The sequence below is a fragment of the Salmo trutta genome, chromosome 1 (assembly GCF_901001165.1).
Source record: "Salmo trutta chromosome 1, fSalTru1.1, whole genome shotgun sequence".
NCBI lineage: Eukaryota > Metazoa > Chordata > Actinopteri > Salmoniformes > Salmonidae > Salmo > Salmo trutta.
Genome location: NC_042957.1, coordinates 3272076 through 3287648, shown reverse-complemented (window position 1 = coordinate 3287648; position 15573 = coordinate 3272076). Strand labels below are relative to the sequence as shown.

The window sequence follows — 15573 nt, the reverse complement described above, 5'->3', positions numbered from 1 at the left end:
CTGTCTGTCTGTCTGTCTGTCTGCCTGCCTTCCTGTCTTGCCTGCTTGCCTTCCTGTCTGCCCGCCTACCTGTCTGTTTGTCTGCCTTCCTTCATTTCTGCATGCCTTCCTTCCTGTCTGCCTGTCTGCATGCCTTCCTGTCTGCATGCCTTCCTGTCTGCCTGTCTGCATGTCTGCCTGTCTGCATGCCTTCCTGTCTGCATGCCTTCCTGTATGTCTGTCTGTCTGCCTGCCTGCTGCTACTTCTATAGTAACAGGTCTATATATGCACAGGTCTATTGAAGTATTCACTGGGCAGGCAAATCGCACCCTAAGTCTATTCCCTATATAGCGCACTACATTTGACATGAGCCCTATGGGATTTCAGGACCCCTATGGCGACGGACCGGTCGGGGAGTCGAACGGAGAGAGGAACCGGTCGGGGAGTCGAACCGGTCGGGGCGTCGAACGGAGAGACGGACCGGTCGGGGAGTCGAACGGAGAGACGGACCGGTCGGGGAGTCGAACCGGTCGGGGAGTCGAACGGGGAGACGGACCGGTCGGGGAGTTGAACGGAGAGACGGACTGGTCGGGGCGTCGAACCGGTCGGGGAGTCGAACGGAGAGACGGACCGGTCGGGGAGTCGAACGGAGAGACGGACCGGTCGGGGAGTCGAACAGAGAGACGGACTAGCTGGGCCGTTGAGGAACTAAACCAAACACCGTCATTTACGCAACACTGACCAAAATACTGACCATTTCCAATCCCACCGTACCTTCTACGCTGTGCAATCCGGTTTCCGAGCTGGTCACGGGTGCACCTCAGCCACGCTCATGGTACTAAACGATATCATAACCGCCATCGATAAGAGACACCTATCCCTAAGAAGATTTATTAAACGCTAGTAAAACTAAATGCATGCTCTTCAACTGATCGCTGCCCGCACCCGCCTGCCCGTCCAGCATCACTACTCTGGACGGTTCTGACTTAGAACATGTGGACAACTACAAATACCTAGGTGTCTGGTTAGACTGTAAACTCTCCTTCCAGACTCATATTAAACATCTCCAATCCAAAATTAAATCTAGAATCAGCTTCCTATTTCGCAACAAAGCATCCTTCACTCATGCTGCCAAACATACCCTTGTAAAACTGACCATCCTACCGATCCTCAACTTCTGCGATGTCATCTACAAAATAGCCTTCAACACTCTACTCAGAAAACTGGATGCAGTCTATCACAGTGCCGTCCGTTTAGTCACCAAAGCCCCATATACTACCCACCACTGCGAGCTGTGTGGTCTAGTCGGCTGGCCCTCGCTAGATATTCATCGCCAAACCCACTGGCTCCAGGTCATCTATAAGTCTTTGCTAGGTTAAGCCCCGCCTTATCTCAGCTCACTGGTCACCATAGCAACACCCACCCGTAGCACGCGCTCCAGCAGGTATATCTCACTGGTCATCCCCAAAGCCAACACCCCCTTTGGCCACCTTTCCTTCCAGTTCTCTGCTGCCAATGACGAACGAATTGCAAAAAACTTTATTAATTAATAATAAAAATTAAACATTTGCTGAAGTTGGAGACATATCTCTCACTAACTTTAAACATCAACTATCTGAGCAGCTTACCGATCGCTGCAGCTGTACATAGCCCATCTGTAAATAGCCCATCCAATCTACCTCATCCCCATACTGTATTTATTTACTTTTTTGCTCACCAGTATTTCTACTTGCACATCATCATCTGCACATCCATCACTCCAGTGTTAATTTGCTAAAATTGTAATTACTTCTCTACTACGGCCTATTTATTGTCTTAACTCCTTACTCAATTTGCACACACTGTATACAGATTTTTCTATAGTGTTATTGACTGTACGTTTGTTTATCCATGTGTAACTCTGTTGTTTTTGTCGCACTGCTTTGCTTTATCTTGGCCAGGTCGCAGTTGTAAATGAGAACTTGTTCTCAACTGGCCTACCTGGTTAAATAAAGGACTTGTTCTCAACTGGCCTACCTGGTTAAATAAAGGACTTGTTCTCTACTGGCCTACCTGGTTAAATAAAGGACTTGTTCTCAACTAGCCTACCTGGTTAAATAAAGGACTTGTTCTCAACTAGCCTACCTGGTTAAATAAAGGAATTGTTCTCAACTAGCCTACCTGGTTAAATAAAGGACTTGTTCTCAACTAGCCTACCTGGTTAAATAAAGGGGGAAATTAAAATAAAATAAAAATCCAAAAACAGTCCGTTATAAATTGCTATCTGGGTCAGATGGGCATCATTTGAAAGCGTGTTCCAACATGACGAGCTAGGTTATAAAACACGACCGTGTCAGGTTTTCACAATACAATTCCGGGAAACATCACAATTGTGGTGCGCATAGAAAAAGGTCACAATCAAATGTATTTATAAAGCCCTTCTTACATCAGCTGATATCACAAAGTGCTGTACAGAAACCCAGCCTAAAACCCCAAACAACAAGCAATGCAGGTGTAGAAGCACAGTGGCTAGGAAAAACTCCCTAGAAAGGCTGGAAACTAGGAAGAAACCTAGAGAGGAACCAGGCTCTGAGGGGTGGCCAGTCCTCTTCTGGCATTCAGGTGTGTGTGTGTGTGTTGATACAAATTTTCTTCACAGTAGAAAAACCGGCTCATTCTGCTCAGAATAACCCCGGGGTATGATGCCACGTCATCGTGTTTCATGATATGGAATTGTGAAGTGCACATTTCAACGGGTGTTTGGCTTGCTTGTATGACATCACCGCAGTATTTATTACAACCCTCAAAGTCTAAATCTTTCAGAATACACTTAAGTCCTATTCAATTTATAGCATTTTCCTCATTTAGTCAACAATTATTTATTTTTTGCAATGGGTTCATCATCTTGTCGCATGGTGCTTAAGTTCTACATGATTCTACATGTATTGTGATTCGTTACTGTGATTTTAAATGTGATGTTCCAAACATATGGTTCACTATAGGTCTGCAGCAGGGAGACGAGAGAGCACGCAAACAAGTATTGATCATTCATGGAAATAAAAGACCAGAGTTTTGGCGCAGTTACATCCGACTTGCGCTAGCTAACGCTGCCTACAGTAGCAAAACTTATCTTGCTGGTCTGTTGTTGATGTCCTGGCTGAGCTGGACTGGACTGGACTGCTCTGGACTGCTCTGGACTGGGCTGCTCTGGACTGGACTGGACTGCTCTCCCTCCCTATTCAACCCAATGTTCAGGACAGGTGGCCTTCGTTTCGTTTGTGGAGAAAGGTACCAGTGTATCTCTGCTACTAACCCAGCCTCTACCCCCCCCCCCCTTCCAGGCACAGTATATCTGAGCCCACAGGCTACTGGGACATTCTTTATGACTATCTGCTACTAACCCAGCCTCTACCCCCCCCCCCACTTCCAGGCACAGTGTATCTGAGCCCACAGGCTACTGGGAGATTCTTTATGACTATCTGCTACTAACCCAGCCTCTACCCCCCCCCCCACTTCCAGGCACAGTGTATCTGAGCCCACAGGCTACTGGGAGATTCTTTATGACTACATGCCCTGGCTTCAAAAAGCTGTCTCTCTGGTCTGTTGTTATTGATGTCTTGTCCTTGTTCAGGATTGATGGCCTTCGTTTGTGGAGAAAGGCAGTGGCCACACCTCTCCTCTTCCCAGATCCAGCTCTCCGCTGCGCAGGCCATTTAGGATGCACCCCAGCTCCAAGCCCAGTGTGTCCGACCCCACAGCATAAACCAGTAACCCACTTTTATAATTTCTCCAACCATTTATCAGCTGTCAAGGCTGTGGAGGCGGCTGATGTAGAGTAACTGCAGTACTTAATCTATCCATCCTGCTGCTGTGTGTCCTGGCCTCACCTGGCCTGGCTGCCTAGTTGACTTAGACACACAGTGTTGTAGTGGAGGCTATAGGCTGTATACCTACTTTTTTCCCCCCCAGTGAGCATTGCATATACTCCTTAATCCCCACTGATGCGTATCCAATAAAATGTTTATAAATAATCCTCTACGGAAACCAAAATGGTCCAAACCTCATGTCTCTATCATAATCCGTTCAACAGTTTTTGGAGTTTTAACCTTGTAGGATGGCCAGAATTATGGTGACTAAACAAATGGAGGCCAGAGGATTTAAAAAAAAAAATGTAGTTTTGTTTTTAATAGGAAGCCAATTAGTTTTCAGCAGTTTTATTTCCATGACTGTCAATTCATTTTCTCCATGGCTCTCGTCCCTCTGCAGCAGACAAATGGTAAGCAATAATGTTTGGATCATCGAATCGTAAATCATATCGTATCGCCACCTAAGTATCGTAAAAGTCCCAGGAAATTCCCAGCCCTACTGGATTCTGTGGAAGAATGAAAGGAATACCTGAATTAAAGTCCTTATTAAAAACACACCCCTCATAGCCTGGTTCCTCTCTAGGTTTCTTCCTAGGTTCTGGCCTTTCTAGGGAGTTTTTCCTAGCCACCGTGCTTCTACACCTGCATTGCTTGCTGTTTGGCGTTTTAGGCTTGGTTTCTGTACAGCACTTTGTGACATCAGGTGATGTAAGAAGGGCTTTATAAATACATTTGATTTGAATACCTGAATTAAAGGAAGTCCTTATTAAAAACACAACCCTCTCCAGAAGCACACTGGTCTTCATGTTAAATGTGACAACGCCTGAGCTCCATCCTAAATGAACCCTATTCCCTATGTAGGGTGTTAGCGGGACTAAGACGCCATTTGGGAGGTAGCCTAGTGGTTAGAGGGTTGGACTAGTAACCACAAGGTTTCTAGATCGAATCCCGGAGCTGACAAGGTAAAAAATCTGTCGTTCCGCCCCGGAACGAGGCAGTTTAACCCACTGTTCCTCCTAGGCCGTCGTTGTAAATCAGAATTTGTTCTTAACTGACTTGCCTAGTTAAATAAAAGGCTTCTCATGTCATCCAGCCATTAAATTTGTTAGTTGTCAGATTAGTCCATCTGTCTTGGGGTAAACCCATGGTGATTGGCTGAGTGGTTTAAAGGCATGGTGATTGGCTAATCTGTTTTTTTGGCAGGAGTCACTCTGATTGGCACTCAGCTGTTTCCATATCGACAGTGACCTTGGCACCCACTGGGTATTCCATAACACTTCCTTGGCAACCTGCAAGTACCTGCCTAACGATAGATCCTGCCATGGATGTTTGAACATTTAGAAAGGGAGTGGAAAAATAGAAAACGCTAAACCTTTTTCCTTTATCTCAACTAAGGGGCTACGTCCCAAATAGCACCCTTTGCCCTATACAGTGAACTACTTTTGACCAGGGCAGGGCTCATAGGCTCAAAAGCAGTGTACTACGTAGGGAATAGGGCGTGATTTTAGTCTAGCTCTCACACTTACGTGTCTTCTTGTTGAGCAAAACTTCTTGTGGGTGGTACTAAGCGGTGAACAGACAACTTTGTGGAGATACATTGACTTGTAGGCCTATTTGGCAGGGGAACTGTGAAGCCAGCTGTATAGCCGATTGTCTGTTTGAGTCTTTTATTAAAGAACGTGAAACAACGTGTTTGCTGCTTTTCATTAAATCATGCATAGCTGTTCTTTATATGACCTATTCAGAATATCATCTATATATTATAAATATTATATTGATATATATTATCTATGTATATAATTTGATCTGTTTTGAAAATGAAACTTTAATGTGGTGGAAAAACATGTACCTGGTAAAAGACGTTTCAGTTAAAACCGACTGTCAAATGATTAGAAAATGGAACCACTGTGATTTATATAGAGACAAAGTAACAGCCTCTGATTAAAGGGTTAGGCTCTACTGGGCCCTCAGTCATCATTATTCACACAATTCCCAATTCAAATCAAGTCACAATTATCAGCTTTGGTATTGACATCAGTGAGCGGGCTTTCCCAGAGAGGAGACACATGGGTAAAACAAAAATTATGACAATTTAGACCACGGAAATCAAATGTTTATATAAAATGTCTGCCATTTCCTCTACATTTTAACAGTCTTAAGTAAATGTAATATAGGACAACATTACAAAATCCATTTGACCTATGTCGTTTCATTATAATAGGGAACATGTAGGCCATTACAAAAGAACAGAATACTACATTTTAAGTTGACTGTGTAGGCTATTCTATTAAAGATCTATCTGAGGTTCAGCTTTAAGTCAAAGGGCATCTTTTAAAACTATTTTGATACTCTCCTAATGTCTTGATAATTATGAATGACAATATAATCAATTTGGTTTATAAAAAATAAAAATCAGTATCTGTCCATCTCTTCTCTCTCATTGGTTCTTATTTTCAATCCAAAAGAAATGCAGAGATTCACAAGACCATAACATTGGTGGTTAGAGCGGCGGGCAGCCCGGTGGCTAGAGCGGCGGGCAGCCCGGTGGCTAGAGCGGCGGGCAGCCCCGTGGCTAGAGCGGCGGGCAGCCCCGTGGCTAGAGCGGCGGGCAGCCCCGTGGCTAGAGCGGCGGGCAGCCCCGTGGCTAGAGCGGCGGGCAGCCCGGTGGCTAGAGCGGCGGGCAGCCCCGTGGCTAGAGCGGCGGGCAGCCCCGTGGCTAGAGCGGCGGGCAGCCCGGTGGCTAGAGCGGCGGCAGCCCGGTGGCTAGTAGCCCCGTGGTTAGAGCGGCGGGAACTGCCGGATCTGAATAAAATCGATTGGATGGATGGCTTCGATAGTCCAGCAATCGAATTGCAAGTCTTTCAAATGCTAATCATACAAATATTCTGCTTAAAAATGATTATGCACTGCTACCCTCGGCATTTATTATTCTTAGAGGAACAAACTAGTTAGCAACGGTGCTGGTCCCAGATTTGTGACAACATTGTCTTAACCTGTATATTAGCGACCTAGCTCTAACCGTGGCAAATTGGACTGGTAAACTGATTGGTCCACTCACAATGGCTGCATGGTATTGTGATGCAACAATAATCATGGTCATTTGGAATGTTCATTCAAATGATGCGGCTCGTTCAATGGAATGTATTATTTTGTAGTGTCATTTGAGCTGACTGAACAAAAATCACACCACAGATTGAAGGGTACACACTTCCTGCTTTTAACTTCCTGTCGTTGGTCTAGGTCGAGAAAAAAAAAAATATATATATATATACAGGTTTAGACAACATTGTCACAAATCTGGGACCAGCTTCGTTGCGAACTAGCTGAGCTGGTCTGCAGACACGCTCGCACTCGCAGACACGCTCACAGGAGTGCTTAGGTGTGTGTGTGTGTGTGTGTGTTGAGAGCAGGCCTGATGGAGGCTTTGAAAGCCAGGACAGGAGGGGGAAAAGGTTTAAAGCAATAAATAACAAGTGTTATCAGTAGACTGCTGGAGGAAGAGGATACAGCTGTAGGAACATGACTGGACTGGGGGGGGGGGGTAGCTGTAGGAACATGACTGGAGGGGGGGGGTAGCTGTAGGAACATGACTGGAGGGGGGGGGGGGGGGGGAGGTAGCTGTAGGAACATGACTGGACTGGGGCCTGGGGGGGGGGGGGTAGCTGTAGGAACATGACTGGACTGGGGGGGGTAGCTGTAGGAACATGACTGGACTGGGGGGGGGGGTAGCTGTAGGAACATGACTGGACTGGACTGGGTAGCTGTAGGAACATGACTGGACTGGGGGGGGGTAGCTGTAGGAACATGACTGGACTGGGGGGGGGGGTAGCTGTAGGAACATGACTGGACTGGGGGGGGGGGGGGGGAGGTAGCTGTAGGAACATGACTGGACTGGGGCCTGAGACGGGACGGGGGGGGGGGTAGCTGTAGGAACATGACTGGACTGGGGCCTGAGACGGGGGGGGGGGTAGCTGTAGGAACATGACTGGACTGGGGCCTGAGACGGGGGGGGGGTAGCTGTAGGAACATGACTGGACTGGGGCCTGAGAGGGGGGGTAGCTGTAGGAACATGACTGGACTGGGGGGGGGGGGGGTAGCTGTAGGAACATGACTGGACTGGGGGGGGGGTAGCTGTAGGAACATGACTGGACTGGGGGGGGGGGGGTAGCTGTAGGAACATGACTGGACTGGGGCCTGAGACGGGGGGGGGGGGGGGGTAGCTGTAGGAACATGACTGGACTGGGGCCTGAGACGGGGGGGGTAGCTGTAGGAACATGACTGGACTGGGGGGGGGGGGGGGTAACATGACTGGACTGGGGGGGGGGGGGTAGCTGTAGGAACATGACTGGACTGGGGCCTGAGACGGGGGGGGGGGGGGGGTAGCTGTAGGAACATGACTGGACTGGGGGGGGGGGGTAGCTGTAGGAACATGACTGGACTGGGGGGGGGAGGGGGGTAGCTGTAGGAACATGACTGGACTGGGGCCTGAGACGGGGGGGAGGGGGGTAGCTGTAGGAACATGACTGGACTGGGGGGGGGGGGTAGCTGTAGGAACATGACTGGACTGGGGCCTGAGACGGGGGGGGGGGGTAGCTGTAGGAACATGACTGGACTGGGGGGGGGGGGTAGCTGTAGGAACATGACTGGACTGGGGGGGGGGGGGGGGGGTAGCTGTAGGAACATGACTGGACTGGGGCCTGAGACGGGGGGAGGGGGGTAGCTGTAGGAACATGACTGGACTGGGGGGGGGAGGGGGGTAGCTGTAGGAACATGACTGGACTGGGGCCTGAGACGGGGGGGAGGGGGGTAGCTGTAGGAACATGACTGGACTGGGGGGGGGGGTAGCTGTAGGAACATGACTGGACTGGGGCCTGAGACGGGGGGGGGGTAGCTGTAGGAACATGACTGGACTGGGGGGGGCTAGTTGCTCCTGAAGGCTTTGAGCCTGGAAACCCGCTGGGAACCCAGAGGCGTGGTGGTGGCAGGTCCAGCAGACGTTTATTTATCTTAGCCGTTTGGTCTTTTTATCCCCACGCAAACGTGCCTCTGCTCTTTCACTACTTCAATAAAGCGTCCCCCCCCACCCCTCCAGCCCCCCTCCAGTCCCCTCCACCCCTCCAGCCCCCCCCACCCCTCCAGCCCCCCCCCCCCCCAGCCCTCCAGTCCCCCCCACCCCTCCAGTCCCCAGTCCCCCCCAGCCCTCCAGCCCCCCCCCAGCCCTCCAGCCCCCCCCACCCCTCCAGTCCCCCCCACCCCTCCAGCCCTCTCCAGCCCTCCAGCCCTCCAGCCCCCCCACCCCCCTCCAGCCCTCTCCAGCCCCCCCACCCCCCTCCAGCCCTCTCCAGCCCCCCCCACCCCTCCAGTCCCCCCCACCCCTCCAGCCCCCCCCAGCTCTCAACCTCCTTGGCAGGGGCTCAAAACAGTGTTCTTGATGTTATCAATGTTTTAGTCTGATAAATAAATAAAAAATAGTTTTTGTAAAGTCGGACTGTTAAGAAATGCGAGTTGTCATTCTTCTGAGAACCTGCCTTCATCTTTTGGGATATCTGATCAGTTTAAGTTACCACCCTGCATCCCACTGCTGGCTTGCTTCTGAAGCTAAGCAGGGTTGGTCCTGGTCAGTCCCTGGATGGGAGACCAGATGCTGCTGGAAGTTGTGTTGGAGGGACAGTAGGAGGCACTCTTTCCTCTGGTCTAAAACAATACCCCAATGCCCCAGGGCAGTGATTGGGGACACTGCTCTATGTAGGGTGATGTCTTTCGGATGGGATGTTAAACGGGTGTCCTGACCCTCTGTGGTCACTAAAATATCTCATGGCACTTATCTCAAGGGTGTTAACCCCAGTGTCCTGGCTAAATTCCCAAGCTGTCCCTCATACCATCACCTAATCATCCCCAGTTTACAATTGGCTCATTCATCCCCCTCCTCTCCCCTGTAACTACTCCCCAGGTTGTTGCTGTAAATGAGAACGTGTTCTCAGTCAACTTACCTGGTAAAATAAAACTTTTAAAGTTATCTTTTCGTATTTTGGCTATCGGATAGGATTAATTGCAAAGAAATGGAATGAATAGAACATTCCAAGTCAATGATTTGTCCATTCTATTCATTCTATTTCTATGTATTTAGTCCACCACGAAAGGAAAAGACCAGATAAATAACTTTCTGGAAAACTGCGCCTGGACACGTTTGGAAATTGTGTTAATGTCAGAATAATATGTAGGGCTGTAACGTCATGCTTCGGTCCCCCGTTCAAATCTCTGAAACTAGAAACACTTATCGCCCTCATTAGCTTTAAGCACCAGCTGTCAGAGCAGTTCTCAGATCACTGCACCTGTACGAAACACTTATCTCCCTCATTAGCTTTAAGCACCAGCTGTCAGAGCAGTTCTCAGATCACTGCACCTGTACGAAACACTTATCTCCCTCATTAGCTTTAAGCACCAGCTGTCAGAGCAGTTCACAGATTACTGCACCTGTACATAGCCCATCTATAATTTAGCCCAAACAACTACCTCTTCCCCTCCTCTCAAAGTGACTCCTCTGGTTAAATAAAACGCCTAATAAAAACCTTTGGTGAACTTCATGTAGTGGACCCTCTTCCTGGACGTCTTGGACTTCTCCTCCAGGCTGAAGGACTTCTCCTGCTGTTTCTCCTCTGATGGGGCTTCTAAAAACAAAACGACAACAATCAAAACCTTTAACCACTTAGATGTTACGTCTCCTACATGGGGGGGGTGGGGCGTTGGGCGGTTCTGAATCGGTTCTGACTGACATTTTAGTGCTCTGTGAACATCGTAGAGTCCCGTTCTTTATAATGCCAGAAAGACCCATCTGTCTGCTCTGAAACTCACAGCTTGCGCTTGCAAAGCGCATATGAAAACAGGAGAGTACAGTAGTTTCATCTTATGGTGATGTTCTCAGTCAGATTTAGAGCTATCACAACAAGAACAACAAAAAAATTACAAAATCATTTTGTATGGGATTGAAACAAAACCACTTTCTCTTGGTCACATACGTACGAAAGCACTTTGTGCTTAAAGCTGTATTTGTAATGAGTTCGCAGACATTTAAATGGTGTTTCTGTGCCGCTCAGCAGACATATAGAATTTTCTTCTCTGTTGTCAGTATATGAAAATGTGCCAATATTGTACTGTCACTAACTAACTAACTAACATACATATATATATATAAGCATTTGTCATTTCAAGCCCTATTGCCACTTTTGTTGAGTAGGGGAGAAAAAAAATATAATATAAATATAATATAAATATAATATTTGTACTGTATACTTGTGACGACACCTCGGCAATTTACAACTCTTCTTACCAGAAAGTTCCAGACCTTTATAAAACTACACAACATTACCAGCTGTTTATGGCCATCACATGAAAAATAAATAATGTTTGGGTATGTCTATTTAGGCAGAAATCTACATTTTGTCCCCACCATTCTAGCTTGTCTAACCAACCATAACTACACTAGCTTCTGTACATGGCTTTAGATACACGTCTGTTAAATATGGCTTACATTATCTATTTTATGTTATGAATGGTGTAAACATGTGCCAAGGAATCTACAATCTCAAGCTCACTCTTTTCATCAACCTCCGCACCCCCCAATTCACCAGTTAAAAGTGGATTGAAAACCAATAAGCCCCATTGTCTAACAGCGACATTTAGCCTCAACTACCTTTCCGTGAATGGTACAGTAGCACCCCCTAGTGGGCTACTACCTCCCAGTGAATGGTTCAATAGCACCCCCTAGTGGGCTACTACTTCCCAGTGAATGATACAATAGCACCCCCTAGTGGGCCACTACCTCCCAGTGAATGATACAATAGCACTCCATAGTGTACAGTAGCACCCCCTATGTATATAATCATGGAACATTGGCCACTTTTCCAGCAGTACATCACCCCTGCATCCCACTGTTGGCTTGCCTCTGAAGCTAAGCAGGGTTGGTCCCTGGATGGGAAACCAGATGCTGCTGGAAGTGGTGTTGCACAGCCAGTAGGAGATACTATTTCCACTGGTCTAAAATGAAATATCCCAATGCCCCAGGGCAGTGATTGGGGACATTGCCCTGTGTAGGGTGCCATGTTTCGGATGAGACGTTAAACAGGTGTCCTGGTTTCTCTGTGATCACTAAAGATCCCATGGAGAGTGTCCTGGCTAAATTCCCAATCTGGACCTCATACCATTTTTTTTATTTAACTAGGCAAGTCAGTTAAGAACAAATTATTATTTGCAATGACGGCCTAGGAACAGTGGGTTAACTACCTTGTTCAGGGGCAGAAGGACAGATTTTTACCTTGTCAGCTCGGGGATTCGATCTAGCAACCTTTCGGTTACTGGTTCAACGCTCTAACCACCTGCTGCACCATCCATGGCCACCTAATCATCCCCAACTTCCAATTGGCTCATTCATCCCCCTCTCCCCTGTAACTACTCCCCATTTTTTATATTTTTCTTAACTTGGCAAGTCAGTTAACAAATTCTTATTTACAATGACGGCCTACCCAGGCCAAACCCGGACGACGCTGAGCCAATTGTGCACCGTCCTGTGTGATACATCCTGGAATCTTATCAGTGTCTGCAGTGACACTTCTAGCACTGAGATGCAGTGCCTTAGACCACTGCACCACCTTAGACCGCTGCACCGCCTTAGACCGCTGCACCGCCTTAGACCGCTGCACCGCCTTAGACCGCTGCACCACTCGGGAGCCCTCTAGCACTGAGATGCAGTGCCTTTGACCACTGCACCACTCGGGAGCCCTCTAGCACTGAGATGCAGTGCCTTAGACCGCTGCACCACTCGGGAGCCCTCTAGCGCTGCGATGCAGTGCCTTAGACCGCTGCACCACTCGGGAGCTCTCTAGCACTGAGATGCACCGCCTTAGACCACTGCACCACTCAGGAGCCCTCTAGCACTGAGATGCACCGCCTTAGACCACTGCACCACTCGGGAGCCCTCTAGCACTGAGATGCAGTGCCATAGACCACTGCACCACTCGGGAGCCCTCTAGCACTGAGATGCAGTGCCATAGACCACTGCACCACTCGGGAGCCCTCTAGCACTGAGATGCAGTGCCTTAGACCGCTGCACCACTCGGGAGCCCTCTAGCACTGAGATGCAGTGCCATAAGTATATAATGTATTCTAGTCAAGGCCATCCTATTCAACTATTGCTGTACATATACTATTCTATCCTACAGATATACTACATTTTCTATCTACATACTGTCCATAATGTCTATACATTCCAACACATACACTTCCTCTGGACTCTGACATTACTAGTCCTAATATTTATATACTTCTTAATTGTTGTGAATTGTTAGATATTACTGCACTGTTGGCGCTTAGGAACACAATAATTTTGCTACAACCTCAATCACATCTGCTAAATGTGTATGCGATCAATACAATTTTATTTAGTGGGCCACTACTTTCCCTTGAATGGTACAACAGCACCACCTAGTGGGTGAGTCATGCATATATGAGGAGTGAGTTTATGCACAGAGAAATGCACGTTGTATATTAATTATTCTGTCTGTCTGTCTGTGTCTTTACCATTGGCAGTGTTTTGACCATGGCAGTTGTTGAGGTCCGCCAGGAGCTGGTTAAAGTCATCCTGATGGGCGATCCAGTTGTCCTGGAAACAGAACGAATTAGATCAAAACTAGGACTTAACAACTTGGGAGGTCACATTCCTTGGTAAAACGCTGTACATCACTGCAGTCTTGAGTATTCTGAGTCGTATCAACTAGAAACCAAAAGAAGAAAAAAAAACTGACTGAAACGGGAAAGGAACTTGATAATGATCATTTTGTTGAAAAACATATATATTTTTTTTTGCTACAATGTGCACTAATTAATAAAACCCTAAACTTCACCAATAAGAAACAGTTGTTGACAGTGTGCCTTAATGAAACACAACCCAGAAGTCCCCTCACCTCGTGGCTGGCAATGGTTCCCAGGCCCAGCTGATTGTTCTTCACTTTGACTTTGACGTGCTCTGTGGAGCCCTGCTCGGTTCTCCCCAGGCCCTGGTGGAGACAGACGCCAAAAACACTTAGATACAGGCTCTTAAATTTCTATCGCCTCGATTTTCTCTTTTTCCTCGTCTCCTTTTCCAAACGCATTGGAAAGGGAGGGAACCTTGGTCCATCTCCTCCAATACAGTTGAAAAAAGGAGGCGAGGAGAGAGGATGCAAGGAGGAAGCCCAGGATGACGAATTGTCTTGAGATAGAGCTTCAGTGACATACCTTCACTAGTATACTGTTAGTTTATCAGCGGTTTTGACTAAGACAAATCCCGACAGTACCTTTCCCTTGGACCAGCCCATTCGCTCCAACATCTTCTGGCCGAACTTGGACTCATCTTTACTCCACGCGCTGTTCCGCGGGTCAACAGACCACTTCTGTTTTCTCCGGGCTTAAAAAAAACAACAACAAACCATATTAGAATAAAATACAATACCTACTTTATTGGTTCATTTGCACGGAACGTTTTAGTCTGTGACAGTACCTAACCTGACAACACACGTCACAGGGCTGGGTGCAGTTAGGATTAAAATGCCTTGGTTACTATTAAGGACACAACGGCGGTAGGTGTCGTATAAGATAGTGAATCTGTCTGGCTTGTAGATCTGGTTCATGCGTTTGCCCAATAATGTTATCATCCGATGCATTCTCATAAACCAGGGGTAGTTTAGAGGTAAACCCGAAACAAACTGCTTTTGACCACTTGAACTTGAGAAATTGCAACTTACACATAAAACACAAGTTAGTCAGCACTCAAGTAAAATATTTACTTCGGCGAGTAACGATAGTATATTAAAACCATTAACTAAACAAAATCGGGAAAAAACGTAACATCCTCGACCAGAACTAGTTAGCTGGGTAACGTTAACTGTCTGTCAAAAGGTCTCAATATTATATAAATAATCACATTGGCAATGATCAGAAATGAGATAAGACATCTTAAATATACCAACACATTTGGCCCTAAAAAATACAAAAAACGTTAATTATTAACTTAGGTTGCACTCAACTTGTTTAGGTAGTTGAGGTTGACTAGTAACTTGCTAGTTACCGGTAAATGTGATTGTGGTTAGCATTATGCTAGCTAGCTCGACTGACTTTCGAACCGCACATGTACCGAGGCACTTTTAAATACATAACTTGCACTAAATCGATGTTGACTTCTTCAGACAACATGACACACACAAGTATTTTTGTTTCTCTAATGTATGAACCACAACATTTTGGCAAAAAATAATAATAATCGAAGTAGCACTTACGTTCTGCAAGCATGGACATGATGGGGTCTTTAAACACGTTGACGGAAGTCCGCGAAGGTGCTCTAAAAGTGCCTGTTTAAAATGTTATTTACTTTTCATCTCTGTCGAGAACTAAATGCACACTGTAGATTCATAATACGTTGAATGTCATTTCTCTCTCTCATCATTTCTCTCTCTTCTAAATTTCTCTCTCTTTTTTTTTACCTGAGTGAAGTGTAAATGGTGTTTTACAACACGAGGTGGCGACAAGGCGCCGTTATACAAATACCTTTACCTATTAAATTGCAGTGCAATCTGGAATCCTTGGGACTTCCATACCTTCAACGTTAACCCTAACCTTAACCATTTTAAATGTAAACTTCAATGGGGGTAGGGACATACCAAAAGATTCCGGATAGCAAGGACCTGGGTCAAACCAGGTCAAGTTTTACTCATCCCCAGG

The 15573-nt window shown here is 46.9% G+C and overlaps 1 protein-coding gene across 1 annotated transcript in view; it reads right to left on the bottom strand.

Moving 5' to 3' along the window:
- Positions 1 to 15169, bottom strand: part of pinx1 (PIN2 (TERF1) interacting telomerase inhibitor 1) — a 55985-nt gene extending 40816 nt beyond the window's left edge. Inside the window, exons 1-5 of the mRNA XM_029691963.1 lie at positions 15132 to 15169; positions 14154 to 14263; positions 13782 to 13874; positions 13399 to 13480; positions 10395 to 10493 (exon numbers count right to left, since the gene is read on the bottom strand). Coding sequence (XP_029547823.1) covers positions 10395 to 10493; positions 13399 to 13480; positions 13782 to 13874; positions 14154 to 14263; positions 15132 to 15150 — 403 coding nt within the window. The 5' untranslated portion in view covers positions 15151 to 15169. The remainder of the gene's footprint in view (positions 1 to 10394; positions 10494 to 13398; positions 13481 to 13781; positions 13875 to 14153; positions 14264 to 15131) is intronic.
- Positions 15170 to 15573: the final 404 nt, after the last annotated feature.